Here is a 21,654-nt window from a genome sequence, read left to right as displayed (position 1 = left end):
ATATTGCCTGAAAATTCAATTCCATTAAATTACTATTGCTGAAATTTCCAATTGGTGCTATTGAGATTGTTGGATTATTTGAAGATCAAATTTTTAAAAAGATTTTATTATACTTTATTTTATATCTTTGTGTGGGTCTGAGGTTATCCTTGTATAACATGTGCATGCAGGTATATGTAGAGGATACCTACAGATAGGTATAGATAGATGATATACAGATGATATAGGTAGATAGATACATAGATATATACAGAGAATGCCACTGCTCTCCTTTAATGGTAAGACAGAGTTTTCATGTATATACAATTTTCTTGTAAATGTCATTTAAAATGGATACAGGATAGTACATCCCAAATTAGATAGATAACTCCAAATTCATAAGCTTGCTTTCTCTTATAGTCCTATTCTGAACCACCCTGTGTGCGTATCTTTGTTTATATATTTTATCATTTTAGACTCTTGTTATATATGCATAATTTTAGGGCTGTTGCCAATAAAGAAGATCTCTCTGACCTATAACATCAATAATCACACAGGGAAAAATATCATCTCATTTAGTGGAAAATAACTCTGATGTTTAAAGGTATGTATGTATCTGGAGAAGATGAATAGGATGTCACTGAATACTGTGCAGTCACTGCTGGTCTGCAGGTCACAGCTCTGTACAAACATTCAGCACTGTTTCTACATTGATTTTATTTAGAATCTCAAGCAGAAAAAGAAAAGAATTTTGATTTTATTTGCTTATTTTATAGGCCTCCAGACAGTGGGGATATTCCGAGTTGGAAGCTCAAAGAAGAGAGTAAGACAAGTAAGTGAACACTGAATGTTGTCTGTTTTAGCTGACATTTAATGGAATTACTAGATAGAAAGTTCAAGTTTATATAGATTCTCTTCTGACTATCTTTTCCTTACCCTCTTGCCAACTATAATATAATTAAGACCCAGGAGATGAAATACCACTCAGAAGCTTGGAAAGATGGAGTTGGGATGAAAAAACTGAAAGAAAATGTCTGGATATGTCCATTCTGTGCTTAACTAAAGGAAACTATTTGATAAAAATGTCTCTGAAGCAGGAGAATGGGAGACTCAAAACATGCCTAACTAATCAGGAAGTGATAATAAATAGAAAATAACATGGTATTGGCCAATTTTACCAAAATATGATAGGAAAATGCCTTACACTTTCTTATCCACTCTGATGCTACATTTATGCCATGACTTTTGCAGAAATAAATGCTTTGTAACACTCTATGGAAGCATTGGTCCATGGTTCATTTTTTATGATAAGACTATTCCTTATTTTTTCCAGTCTCACACTACATTCTTGTGGTGGAAATTTGATATTAGATTGTTAAAGAAATATTCTTTTGATCAGATAGGTATTTGGGGTTGTGATGGCTTTATAAAAGGCAAGCCATTCTTTAGCAGAACTCATTTGCTGGCAAAAGGCAGTTATAATTCTGTTTTCTCCTATTGATTGCAAGAGAAGGAAATAAGGAACTCAACAATTTAAAAGCTAAGCCAAGTAAAAATTTCAGTTGGATGAAGTTAAAAATTATTTATTCATATGTTGAAGTAAATACCCTATCATGTACCTTTTCATTGTTAAGATAAAGGTTTTTCTTTTTTCCTGACTGGTTTATTTGTATTTTTAATAATCACACAAGATGAATGAACATATTTAACCCCCGCACTTGTAAAATGGAAAATTGTTCAGCAACATCTTCTAGGCCTTACACCTATGTATAATTAAGGAATACCTTTATTAATAATATCTCATTGAATAACCTATCCAGCTATAGTCCTCTTCACCCTTTCTTTGTAGTCTTATAGAGATTTAGAAATTTGATTCAAGATAACATGATTTACTAAATTCTTTCTATTGCCCACCTTTCTGCCATCTCTCATACTCTCTCTCCTGGGGTTTGGGTTGGTGTGTGTGTGTGTGTGTGTGTGTGTGTGTGTGTGTGTATGATATGTGTGTGTTCAGACAGTATCATGGTGTACCTCAACTCTCTTAATTGCAGTAGTGCTATAGGCATCCTCTTCATTCTGGCTGTCTTGTAAATGCTGATGTAAAGTTGTCTCGAATAAATGAGCAGTTGAGGACAGTGATGAGTATTTTTACCAGGTAGACAGATGATGATTGCCAGAAATTATTCTTTAACAATTTTGGATCCATAAAAATGGTGAAAAATTTTTGTGCAGGGATTTACTTAAGAATTACTCATTCAATGAGATGCAATTAGTGGTAACTTAGGACTATATTTGAGTATGACATATGCTTTAAGTCACTATTTTATGTTTTTATGCTACTTCTCTATACCCTGAACTTTTTCTTCAAAAAGTAAGAGCAAGGGCTTGGGAAATAGCTCTTGGTGTGTAAGCAGGAAAGCTGGAGTTCAGATCCCCAGCACCCACATAAAAATCATGGTATGGCCATATGTGTATAACCTCAGCACTAGGGGTAAAGGAGCATAAGCACAGACAGAGGATCCCTTGAGCTCAGTGGCCTCCTAACTTATTGCAACAAAATGCCAAAGTCTACAGGTTCAGTTCAGTGAATGAGTTTGTCTAAAGGGAGTAAGAATTTCAGTGATAAAGGAAAATACCCAACATCATTCCTTGACCTCTATATCTCCTGTACCCACAATGGGAAGACAGGGCATATGAATGTTTAAAGTAAGAACTTGTCATTTGTGCTGTTACCAGCTTACCTTGTATCTCTACTAGTCTACCAAATCAAGGAGGCATAAGGACTTTGTCTCTTTATTTACAAATGTACCTTGAAGACCTATAATAGGGCTTGAAATCCAGCAAAATGTAATGAATCCTAGATGGATGAATGAATGAGTGAATGAATGAAGGAATGAAGGAATGAACGACAGAGAACAATGCATAAGGGACATCAAGCTGTCAGAGATGAAAAGCAGAGCATGATATTATTATCATTTCTTTCACATTGTTACCATGTTTTTGTGCTGCTATCCATGTTAAGGGGCTTTGTATAGTGATTGAGGCAAAAAATCTTTCTGGTAATTGCTCATAAGGCTATGCTAATAAACTAGAGATAAGTTTTATTTCAATGTGCGATCTATTAAGCCTTCATCATTCATATCTCATCTACATTATTAGTTTTATGACTTGTCAAATAATCTTGAACTTTTTGTTGGTATTCTAGTAAACTATCCAAATTCCAATATGATCTGTTTGGTGACATGCCCAAGTGTTGTGTAATAGTTCTCTCACATTTACACTTGACCAAAATTCTCTTCTAACCCTCAGCCCTTACTTACAACTTCCTGATTATTATTACCTACTTCCCTGAAAACATCATTAACAACACATACACAATGACTTTTGTAATAACACATTCATACTTATAAAGAGATATGTAGATAGGTATTCATAACTAATATGAATAAAGTCTATAGCTTACTTTCTTTTTCCTTTTTTTTTTTTTTTTTTTGTCCTATGGAGACTTAATGCCAGACACTGTCCATGAAAATACTTCTCTTTGGCAAACACTGAACACTGAGATTAGATGGTTTTAAGATATCATTGCTACATGACTCTTCTTGTTAAATTAGACTTATGAATCTTATATAACTGTCTCTTGAACCATTGATTTTTCAGTTGCGTGAAGAATTTGACCGTGGGGTTGATGTCTGTCTGGAAGAGGAGCATAGTGTTCATGATGTGGCAGCCTTGTTAAAGGAGTTCCTCAGAGACATGCCTGACCCCCTTCTCACAAGGGAGCTATACACTGCATTTATCAACACTCTCCGTACGTAATAGAACCAGATTTGCGGGAAAGTATTCTGGAATACCAGGGTGTCCAGCTCTCTCATGAAAATCTTCTTCATGTGTTTTCCGATAACTGGTTTTGCCTTTATTGGTCTCTAATGATTGGGCTATTTGGGGGATTTTCTGAGATAAACCCTAGGGAGAACTACTAAGAAGAAAGCTGGACTAAAACAAATGGGAAAAGCCAAGAAGAATTTCAGATGTTTTCAAATGACCCCAGGAAAGTAGAAAGTACTATAAGTTGATGCTTTGAAGTACTGGCAAGAGTTTGCATTGAGTCAGTGCCTAAAAATGAATCATGGCTTCTGGTATGAGGAAGGAGGGAGCCAAAGAATTCAGAGTAAGACAGCAGTGAGCATTTCAGTGGAAGCAAAATGGCACAGTTCAGTCACTACCCCTGCTTTCAAAATAGCTGTATCTGGCTATACACACAGACCCCAGATAAGGAGAAAGGATAGGGAGGAAAATGGCAGTACCAGAGATGTGTTATCCTTCATACATCCCTTCTTGCAAGACAGCAGTTCTGATGAGATTGTGGCTGACAAAGAAGACGTAAATGTCTTGGGTATGGCCAAAAATGTCTGTTTCTTGTATATTGTTCCTTGTATAAGAAGAACAAAGACCCTTAAATTCTATAAAAGATTTTGGAACATTCATCAATTCCCAACCACTCTTACTAGGTATTTATCTGTATGCACTAAAATCCACTAAGTTAGTCTGAGTAATGAATAGGGAAAAGTTTGGTAATGGAAATAAGGCAAATGGTATTAACTTTCTCACGATTTGCCTAGATGTCAATCTTGTCTCTATATTTTTCATAGGGTTTTGTAGCTCAGCTGCTAAAGTAGTGGGGAAAAAATTGTGAAGACACTGAGTGGGGCTGGCCTAGGTAACCTCTTTCTTAATGTAGCAGAAAGGAAAACTGTCCTCAGTGCCCAAACAGTGTCAGCTCCTCTTGGTCTTACTTAGAGTACCTCTCTCTTCCTTCTGTAGTGTTGGAGCCTGAGGAACAACTGGGCACCTTGCAACTCCTCATTTACCTTCTACCTCCCTGCAACTGCGACACCCTCCACCGCCTCCTACAGTTCCTCTCCATTGTGGCCAGGCATGCCGATGATAATGTCAACAAAGATGGACAAGAGGTATGCTACTATAAAGAGAGTGACTTTCTTTGGATTGTTCACCCATTCTTCTGTTACTGTTCCAGCGCAAACCATCAATATGACCATACATTTCAACTGGGAATCGGGCCAACCCACCATTTGCATTAATTACTTGTCTCCTAAATTCAACCAAAAACCCAACATAAGCAACTTAAGAAAGGAGGGGTTTGTTCATCATACAAGCAAGACATGGTTACAGGAAAAAGAAGCAGGTAGTCACAGGGTGTCTATAGTAAGAAGGAGGGGACAGGTGACTGCTGACAGTCAGCTTCTTTCCTGCATTTTATTCAGTGGGGACGGAATGATACCAACCACACTTAGAGTGAGTTGTCCCACCTCCATCTTATGTAGATTACACATCACTAACATGCCAAAAGATTTGTTTTTGTGGTCATTATAAATACAATCACAAGTTCTCTGATATTTATTTAATAGTGCTGTCCAGTGCCTTCACCCAGGGGACAGTATCTGAAAACACATAAATTGCCAAACTCCTTACTGTTTCAATGATATCTCCAGATGAGGCTGCCCTTTTCCTTAAAGATGCTTTACTCAATACTAAACTTCCGTTTGTGATGCGAACATAAACAATTAGCTATATAAGAGTTGGAAATGTGTGAAATTAGGATGTGGGAGTGAGAAAAATTCCATTTTTGTAACTGGCTTGACCTGTTCAGCTGACTTGGAATCAAAGCAAGGCATCCCCTCTTATCTCAACAACATTACTACAGAGAAGACCTTTCACTCCTTAAACCAGGCCTCCAAAACTGGCATTTGCTGAATGAGATGGGCCTTCTATTCTGCTTTTAAATGGGATATGGAGAGGCGTGGAGGTTCTGGTCTTGGCACTTTTTTTTGGGGGGGGGGATCCTTAGTTCTTTTTTTTTCACTTCTTTTTTTATTAGATATTCTCTTCTTTTACATTTCAAATGTTATCCCCAAAGTCCCCTATACCCTCCCCCCGCCCTGCTCCCCAACCCACCCACTCCTGCTTCCTGGCCCTGGCATTCCTCTGTATTGGGACATATGATCTTCGCAAGACCAAGGGCCTCTCCTACCTCTGCTACATATGCAAGTAGAGACACAGTTCTGTGGGGAACTGGTTAGTTAGTTCGTATTGTTGATCCTCCTATAGGTTTGCCGACCCCTTTAGCTCCTTGGTTACTTTCTTTAGGGTGGTCTTGGCACTTTTATGGCAGTGCCACATGAAGTCAACTATTAATGGCACATTTGCAAAAGTCCTATGGATGATTTAGGCATATTCTAGTGGGAACTGGTCGCTATTCAGGACTAGTATGGTCCCTCCTTCCATATGAAATTTTTGGGGTTGTGCTTCTCTTTGGTTACACGTATACTTTCAAGAGTTTTATAGTTTCACCATTGGTCTAAAGGCACGTTGCCTGCTGACTGAAACCCTATTAAATCCTCACCCTCATAGGAGAGCCTGCTTCCTTCTTTGTTTTCACACAGTCACACATCTCTCTAACTTTGGTTTTCCCTTGAGGCCTCAAACCCATTTATAGGTTAACATGGACTGTAAATCAATAAAAGGGAGCCAGGGGCATTCCAATCTTAACCATATGTGCTGTTGTTTATGTCCTTATTAAGCAGATCTCAGCCATATTAAGAACTCAGATCCATGCTTGCCAGATTTTGTTCCCATGGGGCATGGACACGTGAATTTTTTTTCACCATAATTCAGTAAATCAATCCTTCATTTCTCCTCCTCCTTCCCACCAGGAGTATGAGAACAGAACTTGAACTTTCCAGAGGTAGCCACTTTTCTCTGTAAAAGTTGTAATTAGTGAAACCCCCACTGGCTTCAGGTTTCATCATATGGTCCTGACACCTTATTTCAGCATACACAGCTCTTCCATGGCTATACTATAATTCTCATAATTGTTGCATAGTTACATTATCCGTCTGGGTGTCAGCCTTTATGGACTACAGAGATAATGGAAGCCATAGAGTCTACAGGCTGAGTGGAAACAGAACCCTAATTGGAAGGTATGCCAATTGCCTCTCCGGTGTTCCTTAAGTACTATGTGAGAAGAAAAAAGCTGGGTCTTGGGTGATTGAGAAGGCATGGAGGAAAGCAAAAAGTCAAGTCCAACTTGCTACTATATTCCCTTTTAAAAATAATTTTCAGTCACACAGTTTTCAGTTCAAAGCTCAACAAGACTCCATTACTCATGCCACAAAGAAGACAATATAGATTGAAATATAGATTATTATAGATTAGAATATAAATGAAAATATAGATTAATTTTAACCTGCTAGGATCCTAGTTACTATTTATGACTCCCCCATAATATTTTGGTTTTGTGCCAAAGTACTTAATCCTTCTAATAGGCAAGATAAATACCACTGTGCCCACTTTTCAGGGGTGGAAACTGAGAGACAGTGGCTAGGTAACTTAGCCCATGTCCTTCAGGGAACTTCCACTTATGGTAATATAAGTGGCACATTTGTATAGTTTACATCTCTGTAGATGCGCCATATACCCTGTAGATTTGCAGAGTTTTTAAGACAATACCCCAGTAAGTAACAGAAAAAAGCTCTTGCAGAAGGATCTCTTTCAGTCATCTATATGAAGTAATAGTGCCTGATGATCAGATGGATTTTGCAACTAGTGAATGTCCAGCTGTCTTTAACTATAGCCAGTCTAAGTTACTGAATTTTTAAAAAGCAGGAAAAACTGAAGGGCAACATCACTTCCTTGGACAGGTTTAGCAGATTAGTTCTGAATGCTTCTGTGGGCAGATTCTCCATTTTGCTAAGATATGAACTTTGGGAGCATTATGAAATAGATGATATAATTTATACTGTAGATTAACGTCACACACAGAGAGAGGGGAAGAGGAAAGAGAGAGAGAGAGAGGAGAGACAGAGAGACAGAGACAGAGAGACAGACAGATAGGAGAGGAAAGATGAGTTTTTGGAAACTTCTATAGCAAAGGCAATAGAGAAAACAGGAGTCTCAAAGGTGGAGGACAGAGGACAGAAGAGAAACAGAATCAAGGAATGTAGTATCAAATCTCTTCAGACACTGAGCACAGGTATCCTCATGACCTAGAAGAACTGCGAATGGCTTCTTGGAAAAGGCTGTGTAAAAGCCACATTTTAAATAGCTTATGGGAAATTGAGAAGTTGGGCCATGTAAGCATAGCATAGGAATAAAAGTTAGTAAGGGTAGGGGGTAAAGGAACATAGGATAAGTTCTTTGCTTAGACTATTGTAGTTGAATGAACAGGTAGGGAACCAGAATGGGCAGAAGCAAATAGGAGGGCAAACTACCACACTGTAAATTGGGGTCAAAGAACAGAGCATTTGTCTATCTCTTCTACCTATTTGTTAGTTTGTGTTAGCCATTTTAAAAAAAAAGTCTGGAGGCTCACAACACTTTGTCATAGCCCCATCTTTGTGAAAGAGGAAGAGGAAAAGCAGAGACAAGGCTGGGGAAGGCCAACACTTCCTCATCTGCAATGTGAAACATCATGTCCTTTCTAAGATGTGCTTAAAATTCAATGTACTCTTAGTTGGTAGGATCATGAAGATAATATACTAAAATGTACGTGTATATATTGAGGAAAATTGCTGGTTGACCCACTGATGGTATGTTGGGGAAAATGGCGGTATTTTATTTAATTTGTTCTCTTGTGTTAATTTTGTTTTATTCCATTCTGTTGGGCTTGGTATTTTCTTTGCCACTTAGGGGAAAAAAAGAAATTTTCAGGATTAAGAAACATTTAGTTTCCCTTTAAAAAATATTATAGTAGGAATAAAATGTGGTATAACTAGGCATTTGTTTGGTGAGAGAGTGATAGGTGGCATCAGGTTCTTACAGGAACTGTATAAGAAGCAACAAGAACCAATGTAGAGCTATACTTATTGATCGTTGAGGAGGTGTTTGCTTCTAGAACATGAAAAGTTGGCTTTGGAACTTCAGCAAGATTCTGCCTCCCTTGCCTCAACCTCCTCTAGTGTTGCCTTAAAGCTCATTTTCCCTTCTGCCCATGATATCACAGAGTCTGTCACAGAAATTGGATAGGACAAAGTACACTTATGATGTACAAAAGGCTGGCACCAGCACAGCTGTGTGGTTTCACTCCCTATAGTTCCACCTACTCCTGACTCTCAGATTTGCTGTCCCACTATCTACAAAATAATGACCACAGCACAGCTGCTTTACACATAAGCTTATCTAGAGAAAGAGCTGAGTATGTCTGTAGAAAGCCCCTAGATATGATGTCTGGACGCACTGGACTTTTAATACATGTGAGCTATTTATATGGTGCTTAGAAATGATCTGGGATGCTTACTTAGTGAAGATAGAAGATTTCCTGGAATTGGCTAACTAACTAAATCATGCAATAATGACCTATTTTTTAGTGTTCCTATTACCAACAGAGACCATATATATTTTAATTAAGTAAGTAAGTAATGTGCATATGAGTACATATTAAAATATGGGGAGCAAAGATTGGAGATAACCAAAAGCAAGTCTCCCTCACAGTTTCAAAAACAGCAAAACAAAACATAAAATGGGGAGAACAAACCACAGCAGCTGGGGCTGCAGCTGGAATCCATGTGCAGTTTTACAGATGGATAGTATTGCATTCCCAGAATAGCAACCAGAGAAGGAGAGAGCGGAAACAGAGCTCTGGATTGTCCTTGGACTAAACATTCTTTCAACTGAAAACAAAATCTTCAGTTTCTTCATGTTGAGAGAGAGAGAGAGAGAGAGAGAGAGAGAGAGAGAGAGAGAGAGAGAGAGAGAGAGAGAGAAGAGAAACCCCAGATTTTACTTTTAAGGGGGATGGGAAAACTTTCCTGATGCCTCCACGTTCTGAAAGGAGGAACTGGAAAATGACATGTATTTTATTTTCTCCTTAACCATGAATTTCCAAGAAGAGGATTGAAAACTAGAATGAACACTTATGAGGCTTCATGCCAGTGAAATAAAACAAAGACCAAGAAGCTAAAGGTCCCAGAGAAAAGGCATTGTCTCTTTGATTTTGTGAAGTTTCCCACAGGGAATACTTTTCCTTGGTGGTGACTTGTTTACCTGAAGACCTGACCTTCTAAAAATAAAGCCCTCTGAGTTCTGTGGTGAACAGTACTCCCACCAGTTCAGTGTTTCACATGGGAAGACCCAGGGGCTTCCAGGAGGATTCCTGATTCCTATGCAGGGCAACCGCATTGGTACAGTATGGATCTTCCTGGGGTTGGGGTTGCATCTTTATCCTGACAATAATCAGCATTTTCAGCCAATGTTAACGAGAGAAATGAACATTCAGAGACTAATAGTTCTCACTAGGGGAAATTTGCCTAGTGAGACAGGTACACAAATCCCCATGAGGAAACACCTGTGGTTGGCACAACTGAAGGTGAAGGGAAGCTACTAGGATTTAATGTTCTAACTCTACTTAATAGCCTACCATGCATAGGACAGTACCCAAAGCAAAGAACAGTCTTTCAGTAAATTTCACTACTGCCATGATGGATAAACACTCGATTAGAGATATTTAGACTTTCCTTCCCATTTAGAAAAAAAAAAAAAAAGGCAAGAAAGTAAAAGGATTACCAAGCTTTTAAAAATGCTCATATTCCTGATTGTAATGATTTAACATAGAGAAATGACTCCCAAGACAGTGCTCAGCCAAACACATAAGATGTCTTTTTTGTAGATTATTTCTGTACCTTATTTATAGTAACAGAAGACTAAAAATGACACAAAGGCGTATCACTTGGCTGCGGCTAAAAGAAATCATGATCAGTTTTGTGCAATGGGATGCTTACGGTCCAGAAAAAAAAGGAAGAAGGAAAATTGTTTGAAATTGGGAGATTGATGCAACATGTTAGTAAGAGACAACAAGCCAGATACAAAATAGGCTACAGAGTGAGACTCTAGCTTTCAAGGGAAAAAACCCAATAACTACACCATAGCTGTCTGTGCAAACAGGAACTTAGGAAAGCATTTGAACAACTAGATCTGGGGATTGGTGGAATGAAGATTACTTCGTTTCTACATGCTTGCCCTAGCTCTCTACTTATCAACATATGGAACATGAATTTGTTTTATTAAAAAAAAATACTTTTGTACCTAAAGAGTAGTTTGCTGCCTTCATTCTGGGCTTCCTTGATAGTGCAACCCCTACTCACCCCGTGTCCTTCTTTTTTTGTCTCTGCTTTCGAGAGTGTTTGAAGAAGCATCTGCACTGACTGTTCCAGCTGCAACCCTGCAATGCTCTGATTTAGACCACCAGAACCACACTCAAATCTAGTCCAAAGGGACGTAAAGAGAATGTCATGGTGAACATCTGTCACAGGAGATCACACACTTGAAACTAATCTCACATTTTCACAGTGGAGCACACAGTGGACATATTTCAAGTGTGTGATCTCCTGTGACAGATGTTCACCATGACAAACCTAGGGTAGGAATATGCTGAGCAGATGGATCAGTGAAGAAAGTATGGATTGACAAAGGGACAGATAAAGAGACACATTGATAGATGATTGCTGAATATCAATATTTTTATCTTTTTACTGGTTATTTTATTTATTTACATTTCAAACTTTTGTACCTAAAGAGTAGTTTGCTGCCTTCATTCATTTTTCCTTGGTCAGACTTATTTTCAACATTTATAGCAACCATTATAGCACAGTCCTCATTTTCACACACACACACACACACACACACACACACACACACACACAGAGAGAGAGAGAGAGAGAGAGAGAGAGAGAGAGAGAGAGAGAGAGAGAGAGAGTCTGGAAAAGAGGAAAGAATTATTTCTGGTGAAAAGAAGAGTCTCTTGAGTAAGGAGCATTTTCTTATTGTCCAAATATCTAACTCAATCTTGGTTATTTTATCAGCTGCCCCTTAAGGGTGTTTAGGTCTAATGGATCCCTCCATATTCCTTGCCTATTTTCAATCTGTTTCTGTTACTCTGACAAGTGTGGAATCCTAACCTCCAGTGTGAGTAAAGGTCCCATGTGATCTCTCCCCAATGTTGTTTCTAAGGCAATAGATCGCTCTTTTAAACAGGCAAATATGTCCACTGCACTTTTGTGTGCTCCACTGTGAAAATGCTCCTTACTCAGGAGACTCTTCTTTTCACCAGAAATAATTCTTTCCTCTTTTCCAGACACTCTCTCTCTCTCTCTCTCTCTCTCTCTCTCTCTCTCTCTCTCTCTCTCTCTCTCTGTGTGTGTGTGTGTGTGTGTGTGTGTGTGTGTGTGTGTGTGAGTGAAAATGAGGACTGTGCTATAATGGTTGCTATAAATGTTGAAAATAAGTCTGACCAAGGAAAAATGTCAAACCTAGGGTAGGAATATGCTGAGCAGATGGATCAGTGAAGAACGTATGGATTGACAAAGATAAAGAGACACGTTGATAGATGATTGCTGAATATCAATATTTTTATCTTTTTACTGGTTATTTTATTTATTTACATTTCAAACGTTATCCCCTTTCCAGGTTTCACCTCCACAACCCCCCTATCATGTCCTCCCTCCTCCTGCTTCTATGAGGGTCCTCACCCACCCACCCACTCCTGCCTCACTACCTTAACATTCCCCTACACTGGGTAAGGCATAAGGACATCACAGGACCCAGGGCCTCCCTTCCCATTAATGTCAGATAAGGCCACCTCTGCTACATATGTATCTGGAGCCATGGGTCCCTCCACGTGTACTCTTTGGTTGGTGGTTTAGTTCCTGGGAGCTCTGCGGGGGAACATCAATATTTTTTAAGGACAAATTGATTGGGAATGTTGAATAGGAATAGTTTTACAATAAACACTTAAGAATTGCAACATTTTAATTAATGTGCTATTAACATGACCATTGGAATTTTATCCTCAACCCAAATTAGGAATCAAATGGAATATTATCATTCCCTTTATGATTTAGACAAAGCTGATATTTTCATGCAAGGAAAAATTACTAATGAAAATGTGTCATAGCTTATTTAACCACCCAGAATTTTAAAGGGCAACATAAAATTCGATAATCTTTGTGTTTTCTTCACCCATAGGTTACTGGGAACAAAATGACATCTCTGAACTTAGCCACCATATTTGGACCCAACCTGCTCCACAAGCAGAAGTCATCAGACAAAGAATATTCTGTTCAGAGCTCAGCCAGAGCTGAAGAGAGCACAGCCATCATAGCTGTGGTACAGAAGATGATTGAAAATTACGAAGCCCTGTTCATGGTAGGTGGCCTTTCAGTGGTGATACGACTCAGTGGTTTGATTATTAGTTGCCTCTGGTGTTATAAATGGAACTCAGGTTTTTTGCTTTCTGTTTCGCTGTGCTGGTTATGAATAAATCATTGTAGGTTAGGTAGTTTTGCTCAAACAGAAATTTCTATTACTCTGGTGTCACGACAAAAGTTTGTTTTCATGGCCTAGCCATCACATAGGAAGTATAAACTTCATTTCATTGCCCCTTATATAATAATCACATGTAAAGATTTAGCCACTGACAAAATAGTAGTTCTTGCTCAAAATATTAGTAAAACACTCCTTTTGAAGTTATGTTATCTCTGTGAATTCATCTGTCCATAACCAACCATGCTGACATGATTTCTCGAAGGTCAATCTTGACATGGCACCTCCTGTATGAAATGGTACCTTTCTTTCTATGTCACTTCCCATGCCACTTATCTGTCCCCTGAAGCCCATTTACCATTTTTATTTATGTTTCTCTTGCTCAGCATTGTGTTGCAGTCATGTATGGCCATTTCCTCTAGTAGATTATAAGTGCATTCACAGGAAGGACTGTGTCCTTGTTATCTCCTCTCTGTATCCTCTGTACACTTTTCGAAGGTCCTTCCTCTGGTAGACACTCAGTGAATAATTTTTTTTTTATTTCTATTGAATTACACGTTCCTATTTTCCTTCATAAAACTTCATTGCTTGCTCACACATCCCTTGAAACATCAGAACAAAAAGCCAATTTTCTTCTATTTCTGTTCTCTACTCAGACTGCATGACAATTTTTACAGGAATGTTCTCCATTTTTTCTTTTGCCATTTCTCTTATCATTTGTAAATGAAATAAAGCCTGCCTATTCCACTAGAAAAGTAGTTCTTAACCTGGGAGGTTGCAACCCCTTTGGGGTCGCCAAAGACCACTGGAAAACACAAATATTTACATTACAATTCATAACAGCGGCAAAATTAAAGTTATGAAGTAGCAACAGAATAATTTTATGGTTGGAGTGCACCACAGCATGAAGAGCTATACTGAAGGGTCACAGCTTGAGGAAGGTTGAGGATCACTGCAATAGGGCCTTTTGTGGTCCCTTCAACTTAGAATGCTAGCTACCTCCTTTGAATCTCCTGAAGAATTTATCTATACTTCTATGCTTAAGAGTTGCTTTATCACCATGTTTGTCTTATACCCATTTATTCTGGATATTTAAATGCCAGTGGTTTGGAATAGCTTCCCTATTTGTCTTACCTGTGTGACTGAGAGCAAGTTATTCAGTACACCATAAGCATTAACTAAACTCATGTGTAATGGGAAAAAAATCTAACTCTTAAAATTATGGCCAGAATCATTTGCTCTGAGAAAGAATTACACAGACTGTAAATATCAGTCCAATTGCTAATTAATAATTAATATTTGTTTGATAATATGAGATGGCTTAGAATCTCAGTATTTTAGCACTAGAGACATGTGTATCATAATGTTTTATCACACATTTGGTAGACTGCCTCATAGAAGGTGACTTGAGAACCCCACATCCTTGTACTGCAAGATTCTGATATATCTAGGCTTTTAAAGTATACCTAAAAGGAGTGTCCATCATATGCACTCAACTCTATTGGCCAGAACTTACCCACAGATTATATTTAACTGCAAGGGAAGTTGGGAGTTGTACTCTGGATAGAAGCACAGATGGAAGAGGAAATACATTTACCACAGTGAATAACAGTGGCATCTTACTCCCCATTGTGTCTCCGAAGCATTGTCTCTGTGTTGCATATGGAAAGCTCTCAAAAATGTTGAATTAGTCATCAACTATATAAATTTCACACTTCGGTCCAAAACCTCATAATTAATTACATATTTGGATGAATCAAATGTCTGAACTTCTCAATATTTTCATCAAGTTTTAAGTCACAGATCATCTTGCCAAGTTGTCTTGGCATTACTTCATGTTCTCTGGACTTTTTTTTTTTTAACAAAATAATATCTCTCATCAATCTTAATTCTAATCTCTAAATTCTGTATTCTAAGTGGAGTTTTCCTTTATATGAAACCACAAACCATGGAATTTTTTTCACCTCAGACACTAACCAAATACTTCCTGATCTCCTTGAAAGGCGGAGGTCATTGTAATTATGTCATCCCTCTTTTCTCTACTTCCTGCCACCTGCAAGATCAGGACATCAGCAAAACATCAGGATTCTGTCTCTTGTGATGCTTCCCAAACCTGTCGTTGTTTTTATCATTTTCTGCAGAGATTAGTGTTGACATTCTCTTGGGCATTAATGAATATTTTACATGCACAAGTTATGGTTTCTGTTTCTTAAAAAACTCATCTTGATGAGCTTGTCTAAAATCCAATCCCTCCACCCTCACTCCACTATTCCTGCTATGACTCCTCTGCCTATTGCTAATACACACACACACTGAGAGAGAGAGAGAGAGAGAGAGAGAGAGAGAGACAGACAGACAGACAGACAGACAGACAGACAGACAGAGAAAGAGACAAAGAGACAGAGAGATAGATAGAGACAGAGACAGGCAGAGACAGACAGAGATAGAAAGACATACACACACAGACCACCCTGACTTCATATTCACCCTCTTCTTTATCTCCTTAGAAGTCCCCACCAGTAATACAGAACATCGCTAATGTTTCTCTTTTGCTGTGTTTATCCTCACTAAGTTGTAATATTTTCTGGTCCATGTAGTTATTACTGCTGTGCCAATGGCATCGAAGAAATAATATAAACACTTATTAGGCTCATGTGTGACATGATAGTAGCCGTGTGGTGTATGATTTATTTCTCACAAGTCCTTACTCATACATGTGGGAAAAGTTTTGGCATGCAAGCATTAAGTATACTTTTCTTAATGTAAGTTAACCATTGGTATAATCATGTCTGATCTCCTTAGATGGACTATGGAAAATAAACTGAAAATAAAAAGGACAGTGGAAGAAACGGAAGGGGAGAAGGACATAGATCCCAAATCAGGGTCTGTAAAAATCAAATGAAAGCAGAAAACTTGAGTGCAGTTCTGTCTCTGCTCTGTTACGTGGCCTCACCTTTGGTTTCTTTTTCTTTAGTTATCATGAACTAGTGTTAAATGAATGCCAGCCACGATCCTTTTTTAGGTCTAACATCTATGTTCTTTGGTGCTCCAGAACTGACTTCTCCTTTTATATTTCTTAAAAGCCTAGAAAGAAAATTAATTTCATCACATATTTTAAATTCTCTTGCCATTCACTGTCCTTCAGAATCCTTTCAGTTATACCAAGGATCATGGAAGTTCATACATATGAGTGGATAAATATTCAACTGTATATGCATACAATTTTGTCTGGTATTTTGATTTTTAAAAAATTATTCTAGAGTAATCGCTACCCCAAATAGTGATGAAGCTACACAGACAGAAACTGTTAGCTGACTCTTCAGAGTCCCTGGCAAGGTTTATGAGCTGGAAAAAGGATAAACTGCTATCATTGACATTAGAAATGAAAGTTTATTAGCAGAGAGAGAGAGCTGTGAGCTTTTCCTTAAAAGCACAAAACACCCTGCAAGCATGCATTTCACAGAACTGGTGGAAAAGATCTAGAAACCCCAAGAAATCTACCTTCTAAATGCTGTTCTGAATGTCCTTCATTTTCTAATGCTGAGCATGTTTCCTATGTGACCCGAATATGAGTTAATGGGAAATGAGAAAAGGAAAGACCATGGCTTTGAGTCACAGTATTAAAGAGATACCTAAATTCAGAAGCTATTGTGATTCAAGAATTGACTAGCATCTAGGGTTATATCGAAGTGACAGAGTCCTTAGCCTGTATGTACGGGGTCTTGGATTCTGTCCCCTCAAGCCACAAGAATATGGGGGTTGGTTGGTTGGGTGGTTTGTTTGTTTGTTTTAGGAGTCAGATTAGCCACTTGTTTTTAAGTCTTCAGAAATAGGTCCTGCTAACAGTCTTCAAGGTCACGGGCAAAGTGTAACATAGTAGCTTATGTTTATAATATTACTGCCTAGGAGACTGAGTCAAAGACATTCTCAGGGTGCTAGCTGCCAGTCTGAGTTATAGAGTGAATTCCATGACAGCCCAGGTTACTGTTTAAGACTCTATGTCAGCAAAGATTATAATAGTAGTACTCAAACTTCACTGTCATGTAGAATTTGCAAGGAATCTTGTTAAACATTCATATTCCTAGGCTACTTTTCAGAAGATAGAATTGAATAGCACAGGGCCCAGGAATCTGTACTTTCTAGTGAATCCCTTCAAGAGAGATTCCTATCATGCCTAGGGAAACCACATATTGGGAAATACAGATTGGGTGGAAAGACCATGACCTTTGGGGTTAGTTATCAAAATTCAGATTGCCTCCAAGCTGTGTGTGTGTGTGTGTGTGTGTGTGTGTGTGTGTGTAATATAACCTCTGACCCCATAATTAACTTCTCTAAACCTTTATCTTCTGTAAAAAAAAAGAAAAATAGATTAAAGGGCTTACTTTGCATGACTGTTTTGTAGGACATGTCATTTAGAAAAGGTATGTATCACAAGACTGACATATATTGGGCTCAAAAATCAAAGTATTGCTGTTATGACAAGTAATATGGCATCTAGTTATCATGCACATTCAGATGCTGCCTTGGAAAAAAGCCAACTGGCCATTGCAAATAATACTGTCACCTGCTAGCATGTATGCATATTCCTATTCCTATTCCCTTCCCTACGCTTCTTTTATTTTTCTTTCCATACCATTGATAACTTTTTCTATTGTTTTTTGAGACCGTGTTTCTCTGTGTAGTCTTAGCTGTCTGGGAACTTCCTCTATAGACCAGACTGACCTTGAATTCGCAGAGATCCTCCTGCCTGTGCCTCCCTAGTGCTGGGATTAAAGGTGTGCACCACCACCACTTGGCCACGTTGATAGCATTTTTAGTCATTCCATAATTAGCTTATTTATGGGTTCATTGCAACCAAATAGAATACAAATCTTACAATGGCATGTATTTTGTTTCCTTATTAATACATGGTATCCCTGTATACTCCAGGCTAGCCTTAAGCTTACATTTCTTCTGCCTTATCCTTTCCAGTGCTAAGAGTTCAGGCATGCACCATTACGCCCAATGAAAAGAGAGATTTTAGGTTGTTCTGACACCCACAGCATCTAGAAAGTACTTGGCAGAAGATAGCATTCAGTAATTATGTCTTGAATACTGTGTGACTCTACTGCCAGGAAAAGAAAATGTATTTTTACTACTCTTTTGGTCCAGTGCCCTACCCCCACAATCCCTATACTTTTACATCATGAGTCTCTGTGTCTGTCAACAGCTATTTAAAAATTGGTTAACATAAAATGGCACTTTCTGAAAACACCAGAAATAGAAGATGAGAATCATTTGTTTGCAGAAAGGATTGTTGGTATCCCAAGTGAAAAACATTCACAGAGGAAACCATTGACACGCTGTCTGGTCTACAAGCTGATGCTTCTGTGAGAGATGGTGGGGATCCCAGTGAATGTAACTCCTGACTCTTGGAATTAAGGAGAGTTTCAGAGTGGAGTGGAGAAAGCTGTAGGTTTGCGCTAAGGGCTGATATTACATGGACGTTTTTAGGAAAGGGCAAGGAAGAGAAGATGCACTGGAGACATCCTAAATACAGTGGAGATGTGGAAAAGAAACATATTCTCATTGCATTGCTTGTGAGCCCAACCTGAAGAAGCTATAAGGGCACTTGGGAAATTTTAAATGCACACAACTGGAAGCAAAGGTCAGAAGACATGCAAATTTATGAAGCAATCCATATACTTAAATATATTTTATGAAAAAATTTTAGTTTAACAAAGGTCAGAAGCTATAGTGAGGTTCCCACAAGCTCAGTTAGGAGACAAATTGTGCTTTGTGTTCTTTTCATTCCTCGGTGTGGATTGCATCTCTCTAGACTCTCTTTGTGTGCCATTCAAAGACTGTCTTCTAAGTTATCAAACAAGAAACCACCCCAGGCAATGCATCCCTCTGACTGTATATGCTTTCTGTTTCCATACCAAGAGAGTAAAATTACCCACCAGTTGTATGTCCCAGGTTGAGCTATGAGTCAACACCAGCTTCTCTAGATATTACCAGCATTCCATAAGGAGTAAGGCAAGTCTGTACGCCTAAGCAATGCCATGACTAAGTAGTCTATTTCCAAAGCATAATGTCTTGCCACAGGGAAAAAGTAACACAGGAACTTTGATTCAGAATCTTGGATAACGAAGCTTATTGTTGGCAAAGAAAAAGTATAGAGCCAGGAGATCTTTAATAGTCTTCCTCAATATCTCCAAGCTAGTGAAAGCATCTTCCTACTTCATGTTTAAGCCAGCAGGTATGTCCAGTAGCCAGTCTGAGTTCCTGCTGGGGCTTTGCTCATCTGTCCTTGTCTGCAAAGACACAACACTTTTTCTGTTGACATCATATCCAGGAAGATAGAACAAACCATTACTCCTGAGCGTTTCCATTGCCTTTCACCTGTTGCCATGGAGCTAATTTTTCTTTCTTTCTTTCTTTCTTTCTTTCTTTCTTTCTTTCTTTCTTTCTTTCTTTCTTTCTTTCTTTCTTCCTTCCTTCCTTCCTTCCTTCCTCTCTCTCTCTCTCTCTCTCTCTCTCTCTCTCTCTCTCTCTCTCTCTCTCTCTCTCTCTCTTTCTTTCTTTCTTTCTTTCTTTTCATCATCCTTGAACAAACTCTTTGAATCTTTCACTATGTTTGTTCACTAAGGGTCTTCAATTACTCAGAAAAAAAAAACACCTTCTAGAAATATTCATTGATATCAGGGTGTTATAGATAATACCTTTAATGCCAACATTCAGGAGACCGAGTCAGGAGGATTCTTAGGAGTTTGAGGACACCTTGGGCGCTATGGTGAGTTCCAGGTCTGAGGTACATACAGCCTGAGAACCTGTTTTTAAAAACAAAAGCAAAGAAATAATTACAAAATTGAGTTCCTCCTTTACCTCCACCTACACTCAGATGCTTCTAAAATAATGAACCGCTTGTCACAAGAGAGTCACACAAAAGTTTTCACATTGATTTTGACCTTATTTGAACTTTTGCAATCGTTAACAGCCGAAGTGATTCCTTTCAGCTTGTTAGCTAAAATGTACCAATCATGACTTCCAGTGGCATTTACTTTTGCTGGGGAGTGTTAAGAATTTGAAATGCCAAAGCATTCTTCATGGTCAAGTGGAAAGGGCTGGATTGCTGTGGAACACCCAGTGGTGTATATGGTAGGGCTGGGTCCTGGGAACTGCTGTTCAGGGAGCACCTAATGGTTTGTTATAGAGAAAACTTTTTCCCTCTTGGTGGTTTATGGAATAAACTACCTCATAGCAGTTAGACTCTAGGCAATCATTCAAGGTTTCATTTTTAATTTGATAGGGTAGATTTTAATTGTGACAGTTTTATTCCTTCATATGTGCAGTGTTTACATTTTTTTTTTCTCTGAGGCAAGGGAGTACAAAGTTCTTCTGATTTTTGGAATAACATTATGCGTTGGTTGAAAGAACACATTAAAATCTAAGGAGTTGAGTCTCCTGATAAACACAGCCATAAATGGTACCCCTAGAAAATGGCTAAAATGACCAAATCCTTGACTAAAATCCAATTGAGATTTTGATGGCAAACAATAAATTCAGTGAAGGATCATTTTGAACGAGTTGGGTTTTTGTTTGTTTGTTTGTTTTGTTTTCATTTCGACATATGGAGTTGTTTGATGAAGAAGTCTGTTTTTTTTTTTCTTCATGTTTCCCTGTTCAATATAAAGGAAAGCCTTTTCCCATAAGTTCGGTGCCTTGGGGAGTTTAATCAGGATTACACATATGATCTTGCCCTACTGTTAAGCAAGAGTAACTAGCAAAGCCTATCACAGTCCAATTCTACATCTGATACTCTCCCTCCCTTCAGGAGATATGCCTTCTCAGGATGTCCCAGTAAGAAGGCATGAAGTCTGATGTGGTTAATTTTTTTGTCAACTTGACACAAATTATGGTCTTTGGGAAAGAAGAAACCACTTTGAGAAAACATCCTCACCAGATTAGCCTATGGGATGGCCTGTGGGGTATTTTCTTGATTAATAATTGATGTGGAAGGGCCCAGTCCAACTGGAAAAAATGCTACTTCTGGGCAGGTGGGCCTGAATTTTATACCCAGCCAGGCTAGGAAGATAGTGAGAAGCACTTCTCCATGGCTCCTGCTTCAGTCCCTGCCTCTAAGTGTCATCTGTGAATTCCTGCCTTAACTTTCTTCAGTGATGCTGTGACCTGAGTGCTGTATGCCAAAATAACCCTTTTCCTTCAAAAGTTGAATTTGTTCATAGTGTTTTATCACAGCAATGGATATATTTCTCATGAAGCTTTTTCACTACTAGCCCTCCTTTCAATAAATATGGTGTTTTCAGATGTGTTAACCTTTGTGATAACTTGTTCTAA

The 21,654-nt window shown here is 38.4% G+C and overlaps 1 protein-coding gene across 3 annotated transcripts in view; it reads left to right on the top strand.

Annotated features, from left to right (window-relative positions):
- Window positions 1-21,654, top strand: part of Arhgap6 (Rho GTPase activating protein 6) — a 511,317-nt gene that overhangs the window by 469,179 nt on the left and 20,484 nt on the right. For all 3 annotated transcript variants that reach the window (XM_021152834.2, XM_021152836.3, XM_029473246.2), the window contains exons 6-9: window positions 756-811; window positions 3,640-3,790; window positions 4,804-4,952; window positions 13,018-13,197. In XM_021152834.2, coding sequence (XP_021008493.1) covers window positions 756-811; window positions 3,640-3,790; window positions 4,804-4,952; window positions 13,018-13,197 — 536 coding nt within the window. The remainder of the gene's footprint in view (window positions 1-755; window positions 812-3,639; window positions 3,791-4,803; window positions 4,953-13,017; window positions 13,198-21,654) is intronic.

This window comes from Mus caroli, unplaced genomic scaffold (genome assembly GCF_978045245.1).
Source record: "Mus caroli unplaced genomic scaffold, Mus_caroli_1 scaffold_5, whole genome shotgun sequence".
NCBI classification, from domain to species: domain Eukaryota; kingdom Metazoa; phylum Chordata; class Mammalia; order Rodentia; family Muridae; genus Mus; species Mus caroli.
Note: the sequence above shows the minus strand (reverse complement) of the source record. Positions and strands in the feature narration are given on the sequence as shown.